This window comes from Salvia hispanica, chromosome 4, assembly GCF_029641045.1.
Source record: "Salvia hispanica isolate PSC_SH4W2 chromosome 4, Shi_PSC_v1, whole genome shotgun sequence".
Taxonomy (NCBI): Eukaryota; Viridiplantae; Streptophyta; class Magnoliopsida; order Lamiales; family Lamiaceae; genus Salvia; species Salvia hispanica.
In genome coordinates, this window is record NC_142695.1 from 49,606,505 (window position 1) to 49,626,024 (window position 19,520).

At 34.3% G+C, this 19,520-nt stretch overlaps 2 protein-coding genes, 1 long non-coding RNA gene and 1 other non-coding gene across 9 annotated transcripts; 3 read left to right on the plus strand and 1 right to left on the minus strand.

The window, feature by feature from the left end:
• Positions 1-1,850: 1,850 nt before the first annotated feature.
• Positions 1,851-8,456, minus strand: LOC125197469 (dol-P-Man:Man(7)GlcNAc(2)-PP-Dol alpha-1,6-mannosyltransferase-like). Of its 5 annotated transcripts, XM_048096215.2 has the most exons (20): positions 8,295-8,453; positions 8,137-8,222; positions 7,892-7,933; positions 7,762-7,807; positions 7,541-7,627; positions 7,347-7,402; positions 6,776-6,893; positions 6,008-6,066; positions 5,571-5,642; positions 4,977-5,040; positions 4,783-4,886; positions 4,591-4,662; positions 4,103-4,189; positions 3,953-4,020; positions 3,532-3,600; positions 3,381-3,463; positions 2,917-3,016; positions 2,475-2,540; positions 2,263-2,356; positions 1,851-2,178 (listed from the first exon to the last, which is right to left on the minus strand). In XM_048096215.2, exons 1-20 carry the CDS (start codon positions 8,326-8,328, stop codon positions 2,101-2,103), a joined length of 1,485 nt encoding a protein of 494 aa, XP_047952172.1. In that variant the 5' UTR covers positions 8,329-8,453; the 3' UTR covers positions 1,851-2,100. The 5 variants fall into 5 exon arrangements, 4 of the variants coding, with proteins under 4 accessions (XP_047952172.1, XP_047952173.1, XP_047952174.1 ...); XR_007172072.2 differs by lacking the exon at positions 2,917-3,016 and having other exon boundaries at positions 2,136-2,178; positions 8,295-8,456; XM_048096216.2 differs by lacking the exon at positions 1,851-2,178 and having other exon boundaries at positions 2,261-2,378; positions 8,295-8,455.
• A 333-nt stretch (positions 8,457-8,789) lies between these two features.
• LOC125196550 (uncharacterized) lies at positions 8,790-12,329 on the plus strand. 2 transcript variants are annotated; one of them, XR_016129058.1, is made up of 5 exons: positions 8,790-8,912; positions 9,760-9,822; positions 11,014-11,130; positions 11,722-11,855; positions 11,959-12,329. It is a non-coding gene; the product is annotated as an uncharacterized LOC125196550 (long non-coding RNA). The 2 variants fall into 2 exon arrangements; XR_007171900.2 differs by having other exon boundaries at positions 11,722-12,329.
• Positions 12,330-16,286: 3,957 nt separating this feature from the next.
• On the plus strand, positions 16,287-18,550 carry LOC125196715 (ent-kaurenoic acid oxidase 1-like). Its single transcript, XM_048095328.2, has 8 exons — positions 16,287-16,559; positions 16,632-17,109; positions 17,212-17,475; positions 17,540-17,629; positions 17,710-17,788; positions 17,869-17,975; positions 18,056-18,177; positions 18,263-18,550. Exons 1-8 carry the CDS (start codon positions 16,321-16,323, stop codon positions 18,363-18,365), a joined length of 1,482 nt encoding a protein of 493 aa, XP_047951285.1. The 5' UTR covers positions 16,287-16,320; the 3' UTR covers positions 18,366-18,550.
• A 385-nt stretch (positions 18,551-18,935) lies between these two features.
• On the plus strand, positions 18,936-19,008 carry TRNAR-CCU (transfer RNA arginine (anticodon CCU)). The gene has a single exon. It is a non-coding gene; the product is annotated as a tRNA-Arg (tRNA).
• Positions 19,009-19,520: the final 512 nt, after the last annotated feature.

Below are 19,520 nucleotides of genomic sequence, written 5' to 3' on the forward strand. Positions count from 1 at the left end.
ACAATATAATATGGGTCATTCAATGATGAGACATTGTTGGACTCAACACATGTAATACTAATACAACATTCAAATGTATAGCACTTGCTGCATAAATTGATAAGATCATGAAAAATTATTAGTATTACTATATGATAAATCACAATATTTTCAATATTTCATTTATTGTATTATTTTAATATTACTTTTATAATTATTTTCATAGTGCGTAATAATATCATAATAGAGATGATACGATGATAACAACATGTGGAACCCAATGTGTAAGTTGTAACATATCCTTTAATTATATGATTGCTATATAAATTGATATATTTAAATATTATGATAAACCACGACAAATTTTAAACCCATATTATAAAATTAATTTATGATTGATAATCTGTTATATTTTATAGTGCATCAGATCAAATGATACATTGATACATAAGTGCTAGTTCGACCATAGAAGGTTGTTGCTCTCAACGTCCACCTAGGCGTGTACACAATCTTCAAGTGTATTAGTTAATATATTCAAAATATATAATTATGTCTTCATTCATGTAATTTTGGATAATAATATTAAATGACCATGTAATGACCCTATTTTGCATATTTCTCCATGTGTTATAATATATATAGAAAATATTTGAAATTACAAGCTTCAAATTATATTTCAAATTACAAAAATTTAAGTATTTGAAAGAAATGAAATAAAATACAATGTATGTGAGAGATCCAAATGAAAAATAGTACTAAATCAATTAGTGTTTAATATATTCAAAATATATAATTATGTCTTCATTCATGTAATTTTGGATAATAATATTAAATGACCATGTAATGACCCTATTTTGCATATTTGATCCATGCACTAAAATTAATTCAATTACTATATTTTTGTAACTTTTTCACGAGACATCACTTGTACAAGGAGTATATCTTATATAGAACTTATACTATTATTCCATCACTAGAGATACGATGTTATAGGTAGGGGTGGGTAGGTAAGGTATACCTTACCGAAACCACCATACCGTATACCTTACCGTAAATACGGTATACGAAAAAGTCATACCTTTACCTTACCAAAATTTTCGGTATACCGAACTTCGGCATTCCTTATTTTCGGTATGACAAATTTTCATACCGATACCATACCTCATTTTCGGTATACCGTACCGAAGTTCGGTATACCTGACTTTCAACATCAATTAAAATAGAAAATTAGAGTTTTTAAAATATTATTTATAATTTATAATTTTAAAAATAAATTAAATATAATTTATTCATAATTATATTTATATTTCACGATAGATTTTATAATTTAAAAATATATAAAACATATTTTATATATGATTGTGTTTATATTTTTGTGGTATATACCTTAATTTACGTTATATACCGAATTTCGGTATGCAACGGTTTACCGCGGTATTTGAAAATTCATACCGTTACCTTACCGGAATCTTTCGATAAGGTATCATACCATACCGAAAGTCACGGTATACCGAAAATTCGGTATTTTCGATATTTTTTCGGTACGATAAGGCCGGTATTTCGGTATTTTGGTATTTTCCCCCAGCCCTAGTTATAGGTCTCATTTCAGCAACCTTTTCACTTTTTCTAATTTATTAATTAACCTAGTAGGTACTTTGGCATATTAAAAGTTAGTGCCCCAGTCCATTATATATGTCCCAAAATAGGACTCGTTCCGTTCCATTTCCTTAATATTCTGATACATTACTTTCATAAACATATATAGCTCGTCATCTAATGGAGTAGCTTTCTAGGAAACCCCACAGTTTAATGTAGTACTATGAAAAAAAGTCCACAAAATAAATTACATGGCTAAATATCCAACATGCACATTAAGCTAAACTTGTAAGGAATAGATATCATAAAAGTGTGTAGCACTAAGCAATCGGGATTTTCTCTCTAAATTACAGATATTGAGACAGTATGAAGTTCTATACAACATCAAGACAAATGTAAGGACTTTAGTGTGCCTTAAATTGAGAAGATTTTTCGTTCCTTAAGGCATAGCAACAGCTGATAGTCCCATTCAATTTGTCTATGGTTCTTACAACAACCAGAGCATTTACCTCTATGATCTGTAAGTCAGCATCCTGGCCAGCTTCGGTGAATTATTTCATCGTTATGCGTGTTTCCATGTACATAAACTTTCGGTTTTTTAACCTGAAGAAGATAGACAAATCATAGGTACACTATATATACTAGGTCTATTCAAACAAAAAATGAGATATAATACTCTTCACCCACCAGCGATATGGGAGGAAATCCAGCATGAAGACGAGTCCCAGAAAACCCTGTCGTGCTAAGTAGACACTTGTAACCATTTATCTGAGCATGCTCACTGCAATTAAAGCCACCATGCTCTGGATTATTTTATGAAAAATCAAAGAATTATCTTTGGATAAAAAAAATTATGCTGCTAAACCATATTGACAAACAAAAAGCTTCCAAAAAATCACCTTAAAAGGTAAGTAAAATTTCTTTGCTGAAATTCTTGAATAGGAATCCCTTCTTCTTTAGAGTACCTGAAACAAAGAACAGTTGTATGATGAAATAGGAGAAGTCTGAACTGAAACATATCATGTGACGAGAGTTAAAAGGAGAAATCTCTATATTGAACAGTCTTATCTCCATAAGACTGTTTATGTAAAGATGAACAAAAATATAGAACATCACGATGACAAGCTGTCTTGTAAATTGAACATTTGCAGACACGGGTGTGGGATAAGGAACAAATGGGCTAGCAAATTCATTCACATTTAAAATCTGAAAAGTAAGAAAAGATGAATTTATGTGTGGGTGTTCTTGGATGAGACATAGGGGATTGTATCAGTATATTTCAACAGTTTCACTAGATAAAAGAAATATCTAGAACAGAGGCCACAAACAGAGAAATCGTACCGCCACGGCTTATGATTTTCACAAAAGCGTGAGATTCCATTCATTGCTGAGAACGTATCGATGTGCACCCAGGAATCATTTGGATTGTGTTTCAAATGCCCTGTTAAACGATGCCCGATCCTCATGAGTTATTGTAATTTAGAGTGCACACTGCACACTTGTATTTTATGTCTAAAGCTACTGTTTTATTGCTCTACAGCATCAGCACAAGAATGCAAGAAAGCATAATAAAAGGGCACCAACACACAAAAGTACAATTGAACGTAAAATCTCATGAGAAAACAAACGGTAATTTAAGAACTAATCATTACTAATTAGTCACATTTCAAAACACTTGTTTTGGATTAAAATGATGCTGCAGTTTGAGTTGCAAGAAAGCAATTGCAGCTTGTAAGAATTACGGTATGTAGTTAACTTCTTTAAGCTGGGTGGTGAGTGCAAGAGAGGGAAAAGAAAGAGCTTACCCATCTTATGTAAAGCTTTCAAGGCATGACCACTAGGATAGTTCTCGTATGATGCCATAAATGTCAAGATTGTACACCCTAGACTACATAATAAGAAGTCAGCAGAGACGGGAGAAGTTATCAACAATAGAACAAAGAGTTCTTGCTTAACCTGATCAGGAACAACCCCAGCATGGCAATGTTAAGATATTTCCATAAACTCTTTTTCCGGTTGTTGTAACTGGAGAAATTTAATAAAAAAAAATAAAGAATAAGAAAAAATTGAGTAGATTAACTTGTAAACAATTGACAATTGCTTTTATAAGATACTCCCTCCGTCTGCCATTAGGAGTCCCGATCACTTTTGCGCACTCGTTTTATAAAAATGATAATAAATAGTTAAAGTAGAGCAATAGTAAAGTAAGAGAGAGAATAATGTTAAGAAGACTCTTTTCAATATTATTCTTTCTCTTATTTTACCATTTCTCTACTTTAACTATATTTTATCATTTTTACAAAACGAGTGTGCAAAAGTGACGGGGACTCCTAATGGTGGACGGAGGGAGTATGATTTATGAGAACAAATTACATACATTCTGCTAGCAGCAATTGCAGCAGATAAGTTGAAGATAGGAAGAGCACTAATAATGAATCGGAGTTCCTGCGGCAGGAAATTCAAATCACTAAAATTGTACAACAGGCTGTCATGAAGTCAAATACAGCTGATTCAATGGAGGCATTACCTTGTGCGGAAGCTTCGAGTAGAGTGTAACAAATGATAAAACAGGAATAACATAGATCCGAATCCTTCTGTCAAGAAATAAACCTAGCTGCAGAAAAATGAGCCACGTCAAATCAGGCAGAATTATATTTTTGTAAGATGGGATTTATAAAATTGGCCCAATCAGGACTGCAGCCTCTTTCTAATTGTACCTGAGCTACATTTTCTTTTCTTTTTTTCGTTTCATTTTTTGGACAAAATCAAATTACTCAACTTAGTCAACTAATACTTTTATAGATAGCAAAAGCTCAGCTAAAAAACTGCACATACCATTGCATATACAGTAGTACAAGCTAGAGCATATACAAGCGCAAAAACAAGATAATAAGATGAAATGTGCATAAGCAGACATTGCAATTTGCACGCCATGAGAAAGAGAGTTTACAATGATACAACTCATGCGAGACAACATACAAATATCAGAATTAATAATAAATAACTTATGCTTACCACAGATAATGGATATGCCACCAGCAATGAGCGGGGAAGAGCTGATGTGAAGTACCAGTGGAAGGCATGAGTCTAAAGAAAGTTATGGAAAAAATAAGAGGTTAAACAGACATTAAGGGTGTTTGTCTAAAGGAAGATATGGAAAACTAAGTAAAAAAACAGTAAGGTTGACTGTCTTTAATTAAAGGATACACCCCATTCAGAACTTCGATTCAACACTGAATTAAACCAAAACACTTCCAGTTCAGGCCATAACATCCTCCTCCACATGACTGAGTCAACCATCACTGTCAAACCTGCAACCCAATATTATAAAAGCAGATATAATAGATCAGATATGTAAGGACATGAAATATTTAGAGATAATTCGGGTTCAGCAAACAAACCTATAAAAGAGCTAGCAGCTATCACGCACGATATTACAGCTTTCTGCAACGCAATAGATCTAGTCTGTATTTTATCAATTCAAGCAACAGTTAGAGGGTGGAAAGAAGAAAATAACATCCAACTAGCATGGCATCAAATGCAAATAGGCAAAGGCACTAAGGAATTACACTCTTCTCATGATTAAAAATCATCAATTTTTATGTGTACACGCACACACTATGCTCTCTAATTAAACTCCTAATAAAGCCTGAAACCTTAAGCTTATACTAGTACAACCCCAAGATAAAATCTCGGAATCAGTGAAGTATAAAGCATTTTAGTATTTCCTATGAAAACAAATACTTCAAATAATATAAGTGGTAACTTAATTAGGCAAAAGGTACACTTGATCAAATATGGAGATCTTTCATATTGATGGCTAAATATGAATCGAATTGTTAAAAAAAATTCTAGAGCCTGCCTCTATATACCATATGTATCAGCTAAGAGGCCAGAGGGGACACAGAGAGAGATAGGGAACAAGAAACGGAAGAAACGAAATAGAGAAAAAGAACAGGAAATCTTCATTTAATTTAACAGGCTATACCACATACCAGCAAAAGCTCAAGTCCCAGAGGTGAAACAAGCAACAAGATGTCACATCTGAAGACGATGGTAGCAAAAACCTGACTTTGGAAAACAGGCCTTCATAAATAAGAATATCACAAAACAAGGATAGTTGTGACTCATGAATTAAATGATTGTAGGTTTCAGAGAAGGTTGCCTAAAGATTGAAAAAAATCAGTTAACCACTTAATATATTTGGAATTGAGGCAACTTCCTGTATTAATGAAAGACAAATATAAATGAAAATATGAAATCCATCAAAGGATTGCAATACAAAGTTTGTGATTGCTTAACCAGAAACAAGAATTGATAGGCAAGGAAATCACAGATCAATGAAAATTGGAAACTAAACCCATGGTCAATAAAAATCTATAGAGCATGACAATCCTTCCAAAAAATTTCATTAACAGTTGGGAAAACGTACCAAAGAATTTAATGCTGCATAAAACCTTCTCTGAAACCAATACCCATATGCCAAGTTAACTACAAAAAAAACATATTGGGGCTAAATTAGCACAGAGTGAAAATTTTACAACCACCACTATGCTAATTCACAAAACAATGTTGAAGCCCTATTTGAAAGAACACAGTATAAAGGGAATACCTACAGGCTGCTATGGCCAGAACATAAAACATGGAGAAAGAATGAAATTCAAAATATTTTGTGTTAATAGCTGATGTCCCAATTTGGATATAAAAATACATTTCATTAACTCGTCATTGCACCGAGCATATTTTGTTGACTAAAATGACAGTGTATATGTATTTCTAAGACAAATGCATTTTGCATTTTATGATAAACCTGTAGAGTTTGTTTGTCCGTGAGGTCTCGAAAACAGAACTTACAGGTCGGAACAAGATCTTCCAAAACTTTTGCGGATAATGTCAAAAACTTATGACAAAAATGTCTTAAAAGAAATTAATATCACATAGATAGCGAACTCAAATGAAGATATCACAGTCTTCGCATCCTTCAAGTCTTCAACCATTTTCAGCTATTTTTGAAAATATCTCAGTATGAACGACTCCGCTGCTATGAACAGAGATCATACAGTAAAGTGTGATCCTCTCCAACAACATAAAATTTCAATTTTGGTAAGTTTAGACATAGCAATTGGATAGGACACTAGCAACAGTAAGAAATATGATTACAATGATTTATCAGAAAATAGATTAAATGCAGATGAAATACCTAAGCCAAATGCCAAGATGTTAGGAAGGGGGCGTGTGCAGTAGAACAGCATATGAAACTGAATTGCGGTCAATAGTACAAAAAATGCTTCAACTTGAGATCCAAAGTTCTTCCTGATCTGCACAAGTATATAATGGTTTTGCATAACTGATTATATAGACACCAAAAGATTCCAGCCCAAACTTGATTTCAAAGATTCGGAGGCTCCAGAGGAAGGGATAACAAGTTAAAGAATAACAGATGCAGCTCTATCAAAGAAAATGAGCACAGAGCTTTTCATGCATTTATTTCTAGTGTAACCAATTTTGATGTTAAAGACCTTGTTTTGGTAATCAGTTAACGAGGGAAGGACTTCATAGTTGTATTAGGACATTAGCAAGCATGTCCTGTCCTAACTCCTAGATGCAAGGTTTACTTAGGTCTCTACAGAAGAATAAGCAAGCAAGTAAAAGAGTGATGGAAAGTACATTTAAAGTATCTAAGCAAGCATGTCATGTCCTAAAAGCATTATTTCTATACATGAGAATAAGCATAATCACAAAAGAGTGAATGTAAGGTACTTTTTAACTACCTGAATACGGAAAAACCGCAATGAAGACAATATGATGAAGCCTAATGCCAAACGAACTGGACAAAACAAGGCAAGGGGAATTAAAATGGATAAACGACGTATAATAGTGTATAAACAAAGTATCTTGGAAGAGGAACTGAAAACATATAGAACAAAACATATAAATATAGAAGTTCCACAGGGAAAATTCTTACCTGCATAGAGACTGTATAGCTTTGGAAACTGCAATAAACTAGCAGCTAGTGCAACTGGAGAAGCTAGAGCTGATACGAGAATGGAGCCTGTAAGAAAGAAATAATGTTGGAAAAATCTGACCTATTTGCTTCACACATATCCAGGGATGTGATCCATTATAAATTAGCAACAAGCTGTAATTAACTGAAGGCAATGGAGAAAATAGCATAAGAATACTTACCAATAAATGTACGAGGGACTACTCCAGGAAATTCCAAATGATCATACTGTTATATAACACAATATATTGAAAAAGCAGCACAACTGTATGTTAAAATTCTTAACCGATAAAAAAATCTACTAAATTTTACCTGCTCTATATGATGACGGTGGTACAAAATGTCGTGCATTGCCTAGCATCAGAGCTCAAGTCAATTCATCGGTTTCCTCATTGTTTCCGCATAATTTTTTATTTTTTATTTTACTTTTTTTAACAAAGAAGCAAATCTAGGAAAACAGTATTTAATCCCCCTCCTTCCCATACGATTCTTCCCAATAGAAAGACCAAAATTTCAAAAAAACGAAAATTAAGCAATGATTGGAGAATAACTCAGACCTGAACATTGAAGCTCTCTTCAACCTTAGTGTAAGGCGCCATGAACACGTAAAATGCAGCAATCAACCCCAGCAACAGATCGTAACCTTATTGCAAACAGTTTGGATAAGCTGATCGGTTAAAATGAAATGTAGAGCTGAAAAGTAATCGAATTTTACCATAAACTTGCATTGAATTGGAACTTAGCGCCATTGTTGTCTTCTGTAGAGTGCAAAAACCCAGAAATGAAGAAGAAATAGAGCCGCGATTTTCAAACTTTGCCCCAAAGTTTCAGAATTCCCAATTCATACCCTAATAAGTAATATCCCATGACTAGTGTAATTTAAGTCCCCAAATAGTGTATAAAAAGAATTCTTATTATTCTGCTTTTATCTATTCATATATACATTTGATAAAAAAATCATGATGGTATGTATCAATTCATAATTATCGTGCATTCTTCAGTCGCAGGTAGTTAAAATATATGGACTTCATTCTTAATTATTATAAAGAAAAATAAATTAAATCATGTAGAAGTAGTATGTTCATGCATCATATCTATGCCCAAAAAAATTACTACTCCTAAGTGAATAGTAAGTAGAGTAGCAAATTTGATTTTTCACATTTTATTTGACATGGTCGAATAAAGATTAAAATATATGGACTTCATTCTCCACGTGTTTGAAATCGGTTTATATTAGTATGATTATCCCACACAATTCGAGCTGACATTTTTATCCGCTTCAACAGCAACCGAAAGAATCAAATCAAGCCACACACACAACACAATTAAGCAGGTTAAAATCTTCCAATTTTGACTTGCCGTTGTTCTGTTTGGGTTCGCGTAGATTGGGTTATTGTTTTCTCGTCTTTGAAATTTCAGATTCACTCAATTTTGATCTTTGCTTTTTCTATAAAACAAGAGGAAGATAATCGGCTTTGTTATATCTAATTCAATTGATTTTTTGAGCAACGTTGTTCTCTCTAATTGTAGCCTGAGTCTTATCAGTTGGTACATTGAATTCATTGATAGATAGAAGCAACAAGTCTACATTTATTTTGATGGATTGGTTAATCTTGAACTTGCTTCACCATATTTACTTTTCGTATTCAATGTTACTATTATAATCATCATCGGTAAATCCCAATAATTGTAGGTTGATTACTGATACTCTGGTCTTTGTACACTTTGTTTTTGTGTAAAAACTTTTCCTTTAGGAAGTAGATCAGTAGTCATGAATAGACTTTTAAGCAAGCAGTCACAGATATATAATCTATTTGCAGGCACTACTACTACAAAATTCTTGCTCTGCTGATGCTAAGTTATTATAAAAACAAATTCATAGATATTTGCAGATAATGTTAGATTTTGTTTGTTTCTGCACTTTTTTTTCAACGCCATTGCTTAAGATTTTGGGTGGTAAATGTGTGTGATACTGTTCATCCTCAAAAGTTTGATAGCATTGGCAGTTATGCTACTTGAAAATTCCTGCTAGTTGTAAATTCACAGTCTTCACTTTTTGTATGTCAAGTGAATTAAATTCTGATTGTTTATAATTTTTAAGCACCACACATTTTAGGTTTTCAAGTTTTTAGTTGTTCTTGATCTTTATTTTTTTCAAGTTCAAGATGTTGGATTGACAGGGATTAGATGACTAACAATGGATAAGAAAGAATCTGGCAAGCAGACCTCTGAGGATGCGACTCGTGAGTCTCTAATTGCAATTTCATATGGAGCACCAGATCTAACTGCTATTAAGTCACCTAAAAGTAAAGCAGGGGAAAATGTAGTCAAATCTCTTAATCAAGATGAAGATGAGAAATATAGGTCTAAGTTGATATCCATATCATCTTCAACATCTTCAAATGCGAAAGCACAACCAGTCTTGCCCGGGCAACCTCATCCTTAGCCTGGATAACAGACACGACTGATGGTCTCAATTCGGCCTTTGGGATAAATAACAAGTTCTGGCTTGAATTTAATCCCTTAGTGCAGGGGGCTTCGGTGTATTTGGCTTGAATTTAATCCCTTAGTGCAGGGGGCGATCATTAGACTGTCTCATGTTTAAAATCTTGATACTGTGAGAATATTCAGACATTTACCACGCTTAAGTATTCAGTGGAAACCATCGCTGAAAAAAATGTTTGCTTCTTTTGGCTTCTATTGCTGCTGCAGTCGTACTTTGAAACTTCTAGTCTCCACTTCTGTTTGTGTGTGCCTTCAATCGGTTTCGAATGGAATTATCTAAGAGAATCCAATCAGAAAAATATAAGATCCTTTCGGTGATATACTGTTTAACAGGCTTTTATGAGTGTTAAACCGAATAAGGGGTCGTGTATGTTCCAAATCATTTATATGATTGTTACAATTCCTGATGAAAAGAATTTGTGGCAAGGTAGATATTATTGAGCTGTCTCTCAATGATATCATTTCTATGAGATCTACACCGCTGACCTCTGATCTGATTTTAACTCAATACTGGTGAATCCATGGGAACTGCAACTAATGTGAAGACCTCATCACACTTAGATTATAAGATAAACCTTTGGCAACTCATTTACGTCATTACGTGCTAACAATGAACAGCTGGAGATATCGTATTAAGTATTACATGAATATGTGATTAGTCAGGTGATCGGACTGTCATCTCTAGTCTTTTCGAGAATGTTCAGATGGTGATTCCTTGGTCAAGCCTGAAATTCAACATGGCTAGCTTTCTTTCCTTTACTACCAAGATCACAAACTTCCTCAAACTTTTAATACGATGAAGCACCAATTTCTAGTGGGATTAAAGGGCATATTCAAGGGTCTATCTGTTTCTTAAGAGCGTTTCAGTTTGAGTGCTTAAAGTCTAGTGTCTTTAAGTCTTACATGAATATGCGATTACTAATTTTCAGATCATGTGACAATCATGTCTGCTCTTCTTTCGCGGATGAAGATTTTCCGTCCAACAACTTGTGGTTTACTCTTCTTTGTGAGATGGTGTGTTGCAATTCTTCCTTTCCCCAAATACCGTAAGTGAGCATCTCTTCCCCAAATACCGTGCCCCCGATAAAATTTTTGTTTATTCATTAGTTGGTGTTGTATAATACTAACAAATATATTTGAACACAGTTCTTGCTGGCATAATCAAATCAATACAGAATGTTTATGGGAACCGAAATAAGCATCACTGATGTAATTTTTTCGTTGGATGTATATGATTGGCTATTGTCTATCTAATGTAAGCTGTAACAGTTATTTGTAGGATGAATAGACTAAATAATAGGCAATTAGATGATTGCTGGCGATTCATGCCATATTTTCACTGCATCTGCTACCCGTATTTTCAGGTCTTGTTTAGCTGTCCTGGTTTTCTTCTTTAGCTTTTAATGATTTCACTTGATTCATTGTTCCCTGTGAACCCAGAGTTCTTGCTTGTTTCTGTAAAATAGTATTGGCTATGTATTTGATATATATTCAGAGCTAGATTATTACATCTTGCTAGTGCTGATTTAAGTAATGTCTCTGTTTCTTATTATTTCTTGTTGTATCCAATGAAGTCGCTGCTAGTGATTCTTGCTTGAATTGATGTTTGATTTTGAGTGTTGTTCGCTTCGTGACAGGAAATAATGGCATTGCATATGTGTCTCTATTCCGTTGGCCTGTGTCATCATAGCAGCTTGCTCTCATGCGGTCCTTGTTTTTGACCGTTTGAGCCGATTTAGTCGCGCTAGTGGATTTGTTTCTGGTGTGCACGGTAATTGACTAGATTTTGAGGGAGCTTATGTTATCTTGTTAATGTTGTGGACTTGTGGTCCAGGGCAGATAAACACTCATTTATCTTTTGCTGTCAAGAACAGAAACTACAGTGAGAGAAGGGAATTCCTGTGAAACACACTTTTATTCCCACCCCCATGAAATTAGAATGATTTGGTTGAGCACTAGTAGAGGTCAAGAGTTGCAATATTTACAAATCCTGAAAAGGGAAGGATGCAAAACCATTGAAGATCTAGATCTGGTATACATAGCCCACTGTATTCAAAGGTGTGTTGTTATCTTGATAAAGAAGAAGTGGTTTGTGTTGAAAAAAGGTCCACACTAGTAGGGTTTAGGGATTCTGGGTCAGCAGACAACATCAAGCACACTGCCAACACACTCACTGATGTAAAGTTGAACTGATTCATGACTTTTTTCTTACAGCCATGTTAAAAATTTATCATTTGATCGTGCACGTGTGCTTGTCTCTTTCATCGTACACTTCAACCACAATAAATTTAATAACGTAGATTGTAGTGTTTGGATAAACGCAAGTAGACACCAAATCTTGGTTGAAGGCTTGAAGCTTTAACAAAGAAGTAAGCCATAAGTAAAAGTTCCAGTATGACAAGTTCGATGTGTTGATACATCTAACTCGAGATCTTGGCCTCCAAATAATCTTCCATTTTACTACTCCATTTTCTTTTTAAAAGTTGTCATGCGATTATTCCATATGCAATGTGAAGTTATATTTTTCCTATAAATCATTAATGTTTGTTATTTATAGCCGAACATGTATAATATTTATTCTCCATCACAAATATGAATAAACTTAAGAATATTGCAACTTAATTTCTTATTTTTTCCGAATGAATTTTCAGTCATAAATTTTGAGAAACTTCAATTGCATATATACTCTATTTGATGGAGTAGTATTTTGAATTCATTTCGACATGCTAAACACGTGATAATAATATGGCACGAAAAATCAAGGGTGCTGGTAAATAATCTCAACATCAACTAACTGATGTCTCTAACAAATTAACGCAGGCACGATGTGTGTCTTCTTAACGCTAAACATATTAAATGACGCAATACGAGTATTTATTATTCATGCAGTAAGTAGATTTAGGCCGAAAAATCCAAAGCTTATACTGACAAAAGCGCATTGCATCATGTGGATAATTTATGTGTAATGCCGGGTCAAGAGTCCAACGGTACAAATAGTTACTCCTTCCCTCCCATAAAGATATGAGAATATGAAATGACACCAGAATTAATGCACAATTAATAAATTAAGAGAAAATAGAAGAATGGTATGGAATATGTGTTAATGGATAGTGAGTATATTAGTATAAGTTGTATAAATTGATGTACTCCGTATATAGATAATGAGTTAGGGAGAACTTTCTATAAATAAAAATACCCATATTTTTATGGGATGGATTAGAAAGTGCATAGTAAGCTAACAATTAGAAGAAAATGGCAACACCACAACAAAATGGTACATACGACAATCAACTAATATTAAATTAAACATTAGTAGCACTCACGAATAATATTATATTATGACTGTATAGTGATAAAATACAAACTCATATATTGTATAAACCCCAAACTTTTCAACACAACGTCAACACAGTGTAAAAATTCAAGATTTTGTTTGGTGTCAACACAATTTCAATACAGCATCAACCTTTGGCATTGTGTTGACATTTTTTGTTGCTATTATTTTATCACCTGTTGATAATTTCTAACAGTCTAGATTATAGTTTGGAGTTTGTACAATATTTGTAGAGTTTGCATTTGATCATATTTCTATCCTAACTTATAGTATGTACGAGAAAGATAATTCACATTAATAACCAATTAACTGAATAAGGATGCATATCCAAACAAAAGATAATTACAAATTCATATAGTACTTAAATGCAGCGGCTAAGTCGAACATTTGTGTAAGAAATTTTTATACATGACAAACAAGGAAATAAATATGCCTTAATTAAGTCCAAATTAAAACCCTCTACATATGCTTCTCTAATATACTTTGTCAAAATTAAACCTTGCAATTCCTCAATCATCAAGCTCCTTTATCCCTTTTTTTTTATCAAACCCCTATATCTCTTTTTACTAGGAGTAAATAATAATAGTAGTATAATAATATAAAAAAAAGTTGAGATTTGTAAATGGTCCCCTTTTGCGCTTCCATTTATAGTTAGAAAAAAATGATGAAAATTTTGTATTCCCACCTGATCTTGTCGATCGACTATTTTGAGTGGAGTCGAGTGTATCTGTAAAGCAACACAAAATCCAAAGGAAAATCCATTTTTTGTGAAGACTTGATTAATGTTTGGCTCAATTGGAAATCCACATTTGCAGCCAAACATCGAAGGTTATAGGCCGGCAGGGCATCAATCTGATTTGTTCCTAACTTCCCATCCTAATTTAATTTGATTTTTTCCTTATTCCTACTTAGCAATTTACGAGGATTTACAAAGCCCACATCCAACCTTTTGGATTCTCTTCTGTCATTTTCATCCGCATTCACTTCATATTCATGTTTATTCTTTTTATAGTATAATCATATGGGAATAGAATATTAATAGGACAAAATCAATCGAATTTTTTTTTATTTCACTTTCTGATGTGATAAGTCAAGATGGGATCATCGTCAAGTTACGTTGGGTTAAATCAAAATAAGAACATCAACTAATTATGTGCTTTATTAGCTCAAATTAAATTTCAATTTTAAATCTAATATTGTAATTACCAAAAATCTCAACTTCCTCAAATTTTATCGAGTGTTTTCACTATCAAATCACATATGGAGTTTTAAGAAAATAGATCATTTGTATAAGAGAACACCTAGGGTCATATTGACTTCATTTTAAGTTTATTACAAGAAATTAGGATTTTAAGATAAATCAAACAATCTAAAAATAACATAAGTCGTTTTAAGATAAGAATTTCCTATAATGAACTTAAAACAAAGTAAAAATGACCTTAATTGCTCTCTTATAAATATTAAATAATTATTCATCATATAAATATTAAATAAGGGTAAAATGTAGTAAAATAATTATACTCTCGCCTTTTGAACCTAGACACTTGTTAAGAAATAAGAAGAAAAAAAATGTTATAAATGAGTACTCCATACTTATTTTAAAACGAATGAGAAATAATTAACACTCCCTCCGTCCCTTGTAGCAGAGGCATATCTTTTCGATACGAGATTTAAGAAAAAGTGTTTTAAATGAGTTAAGTAAAAGGAGAATAAAGTAGAAAGGAAAAAAGTAGAGAGACGAAGAGAGAGTAAAGTAAGAGAGGGTAAAATACTTTTTGCCACAAAAGGAAATGATTCAGCTAAAGTGGGACAACCAAAAAGGATACGACTCAGCTAAAGAGGGACGGAGTGAGTATTAATAAACTCACCACTCACAAAAAATAGTCAATTTGGAAGTTGTGTACTCCCTCTGTCCGCGAATAGGAGTCTCGTTTTTCTATTTTAGTCCGTCCGCAAATACGAGTCTTGGTTCACTTTTACCATAAATGGTAATAAGGTCTCACCTTCCACTAACTCATTTCAATCACATTTCATTTAAAACTAAGAGCATCCACAATGGCGGCTAGCACACCGGCTAGCCGATTCGTGTCGCTAGCCGGTCGGCTAGCTGAACCATTGTAATCGACCAGCGACTTTTCGGTGAAAAAACCGGCGAGCTCTAGCCGATTTCCAGGCGCTAGCCGATCTACTGGCCGATCCGCTAGCCTCCATTGCGGGCTCAATTTCGGCTAGCCGATTGCACTTTTTTTTAATGTATTTTTTATGCATTTTTTTTATTTATTGCATTTTTAATGTATTTTTTAATATTTTTTAATGCATTTTTTATTGCATTTTTAATGTATTTTTTTATGATTTTTTTAATTATGTGATTTTTTTAGGATGCACATTTTTTTTAATTTTTATAAAATTATTGCATTTTCCCGTATCTGTGTCGTAAATTTAGTTCCGTATTTTGCGTGATTGTAATTTATGTAATTTTTTTTAATCAATGTACCTTTTTTTTATTTAAATTAAATTAATGAATTTTTCCGTATATGTCTCGGTAATTTATTTCCGTAATTTGTCATAAATTTAATTTCGTAAATTGAATTATTTTTATTGCGGCTAGCCTATTTGCTTAAAATGATGACGTGGCAGGTGGATTTTTAGTGTTGATGACGTGGCAGGGAGAGAGAGTGGCTAGCCTATGGCTGACCTAAAGCCATTGTGGATGCTCTAATAATACAAGTGGAAGTGGGACCCTTATTCCATTAACTTTTTCCCTCCAATGTGCCGCCAAGAAATGAGAGTCTAATGGCGGACGGAGGGAGTATCTATTTTGAGTGTATATAAATAGGACTTGGGAAAGGGAGTAGGATGTGTGCTTGAGTTTACGTTCCTCTCTCTCTAAACATATCTTAGAATGGGAATGGAAATAGTGGTGGGCTGTAATATTGTACTAGTATGTGTGTGTGTATTAATAGTGAAATGGGTTATGAAGAATGTGAATTGGTGGTTATATGAGAAGAAGCTGAGGATGCACATAAGGCATCAACTGCCCCCTGGTGACTTGGGTTGGCCATTCTTCGGCAACATGTTCTCTTTCCTCAGAGCTTTCAAGTCTCCCAATCCTGAATCCTTCCTCGCCAACTTTGCTAGAAGGTGCACTTTTCATTTCGAATAACGTCAATATTATTATTATGTACTGATGAAAGAAAACACGACGTCGACCAGGTTCGGGCACACGAGGCTATACAAGGCGCACTTGTTCGGCAACCCCAGCATAATCGTGGCAAGCCCCGAAGCATGCCGGAAAGTTCTGACGGACGACGATGCGTTTCAGCCGGGGTGGCCAGCTTCCACTCTCAACCTCATGGGGAGGAAATCTTTTGTCAACGTATTTGATAACGACCACAAATGGCAGCGCAAGTTGACCGCCGCCCCGGTCAACGGCTTCGAGGCGTTGACCATGTACATGAAATACATTGAAGAGAACGTGGTCGAAGCCCTTGACCGGTGGGCGGACATGGGAAGGATCGAGTTCTTGACCCACCTGCGGCGTCTCACTTTCAAGATCATAATGCACATCTTCCTTAGCTCGGAAGGTGAGAGCGTGAGGGAGGCGCTCGAGAAGACTTACACCCTGCTCAACTATGGAGTCCGATCCATGGCCATCAATGTGCCCGGTTTCGCTTATTACAACGCTCTTAAGGTTTCTATTTTCTTACATTTAGTAGTATGATATTGTCTCGTTGTTTTTGGGAAAGGCCTCGTACTGATGGAGTTGAGACACTACTTATATACTCATTTTCAGGCGCGGAAGGATCTTGTGGGTGTGCTGCAAAGGGTGGTGACTAGGCGAAGGGCGGAGAGGGAGGAGAATCCGTTGTGTCCGAAGAAGGACATGATGGATAATCTTTTGGAAGCTGCAGATGAGAATGGGAGAAGATTGGATGATGAAGAGATCATTGATATTTTGGTTATGTATTTGAATGCTGGGCATGAATCTACAGGCCACAATACTATGTGGGCTGTTATTTTCTTACAACAAAATCCTCATATGTTTGAGAAAGCTAAGGTATCACCTTTTTCTACCTGCTCTTAATTAACCACTTGTTTTAGCTGATTCATCAACATTGTAGGCTGAGCAAGAGGAAACTCTGAGAAACAGACCAGCTGGGCAGAAAGGGTTGAGCCTAAAAGAAATAAGGAAAATGGACTATCTTAATAAGGTATGCTTCCATTCCATTACCTCTCATCTCACTCATTTTAGTGAATGCTTTCCTCATGTATCCGTGGTGATTTGAAATAGGTTATTGATGAAACGCTTCGCGTGGTCACCTTCTCGCTGGTGGTCTTTCGAGAGGCAAAGAAAGATGTCAATGTCTGTGGTATGATGCAACACTTACAAAGAAAATATTATTGCACCATTTAGCAATGAGGAGTTACTACTTTTGTTGATTTATTACAGGCTACACGATTCCGAAAGGATGGAAAGCACTGGTGTGGTTCAGGAGCGTTCACTACAACCCTGAAACATGGCCAGAGCCGAAGAAGTTTGATCCTTCGAGATGGGATGTGAGTGTTATAGCTATCTGTGTAAGTGAAGTAGATACTGACCATTACAACTCTTGAATTAATGTGTGGTGTTCGTGTAGAATTTCACACCAAAAGCTGAGAATTACATTCCATTTGGAAGTGGAAGCAGATTGTGCCCCGGAAATGATCTAGCCAAGCTTGAAATTGCCATCTTCCTCCACTACTTTCTACTCAACTATGAGTAAGTTTTTTTTTCCTTCCTATTATTGGAAACTTCTAGAATGTTCTTAGGAGGGATTGAAAAGTGATGAGTTGTAATGGAACAGGTTGGAGCGTGAGAATCCAGCTAGTCCAGTCATGTACTTGCCTCATACTAGGCCTAAAGATAACTGCCTAGGAAGGATAAGAAGGGTGTCTTCTCAGACTTAAATTTCTACTTCTAATCATCAACTACAATCAATGTAGTTGGAGACCACACAAATAAGTGGAATCTTTTCATTAATAATTCAGTCGAGTTTGTGGAACCATGAATTGGAGTAATAGTATAGTTCCACTCTGTTGTACGAGAGTAGAATTGACCTCTTTAATATTTAGCTATTCTTATAAGAGTTTAAGCAATGTGATCATTGGCTCTTTTAACAATTTTATACTCAAAATAACTATTCCCTCCGTTCCATAGTAGCGGATGCGTTTCTTTTCAACATGCAATTTAAGAAAAATTGTGTTAAGTGAGTTATAAAAAAAGAATAAAGTAGGAAATGAAAAAGATAGAAAGATGAAGAGAGAATAAAGTATTTACTAGGAAAGAGTAAAGTAAGTGAGAAGAAATGTGTTGACTTTTATTAAAAAGGGAAATGACTCTATTACTATGAAACGCACCAAAATGACAATATGACTCTATTATTATGGATCAAAGGTAGTATTGTTCATGCTATAATTGATATCATATTTGATAATGAATAGTAATAGTAATAATTGCTTCCAATGTTGAACAAGTCAGCGCCTGTAGCTCAGTGGATAGAGCGTCTGTTTCCTAAGCAGAAAGTCGTAGGTTCGACCCCTACCTGGCGCGTAAGTTTTCCATCTTATTATTATCTTTTTGCTCTGATATTGTACTAAAACATCTATACCATTTCAAATGGCTGAAGTAATTATTTCAATTTCATCATGTATATGTATTTTGCCTGCATCCTAAAATTAAAGTAAAATCTTAAAAATCATGTTAGATCTCTATTTGGAATAATCTTCTGTTGGAATTCAGCTTTTTTTTTATTTTTTTTTCCATTCATCCTGTTATATCTTCATAATTGTTGTAACTTAATGGGCTTCAATAAAGCATAGCCGAAAGCTCACGGCCCATATACCTCAGACTAAACCCAATATTAGTCCATACGTAAGGACTTATTCTTTGTGTGAATTGTGTATTCCTACTTGTAAATATTGTCAATTCACTTAATAATACATATTTGTTGATCGAATATAACATAGAAAAATTTTCAAGTGTATTACATGTATTCGTTTTGGGAACATACATTCAAAAATAAAAAGAATTAATTCAAAAGATTTATCTTAGAATTCAAAAGT

What these genes read in the sequence shown, in the direction of transcription:
- LOC125197469 (XM_048096215.2), bottom strand. Translation starts at nt 8,328, where the DNA reads ATGGCGCTAAGTTCCAATTCAATGCAAGTTTATG. An exon ending in AAGAGAGCTTCAATGTTCAG is followed by an intron (nt 7,934 to 8,136) that starts GTCTGAGTTATT and finishes CTCTGATGCTAG; the next exon opens with GCAATGCACGACATTTTGTA. An exon ending in GATTTCCTCCCATATCGCTG is followed by an intron (nt 2,179 to 2,262) that starts GTGGGTGAAGAG and finishes TATCTTCTTCAG; the next exon opens with GTTAAAAAACCGAAAGTTTA.
- LOC125196715 (XM_048095328.2), top strand. Translation starts at nt 16,321, where the DNA reads ATGGGAATGGAAATAGTGGTGGGCTGTAATATTGTACTAGTATGTGTG. An exon ending in CTCGCCAACTTTGCTAGAAG is followed by an intron (nt 16,560 to 16,631) that starts GTGCACTTTTCA and finishes GACGTCGACCAG; the next exon opens with GTTCGGGCACACGAGGCTAT. An exon ending in ATATGTTTGAGAAAGCTAAG is followed by an intron (nt 17,476 to 17,539) that starts GTATCACCTTTT and finishes TCAACATTGTAG; the next exon opens with GCTGAGCAAGAGGAAACTCT.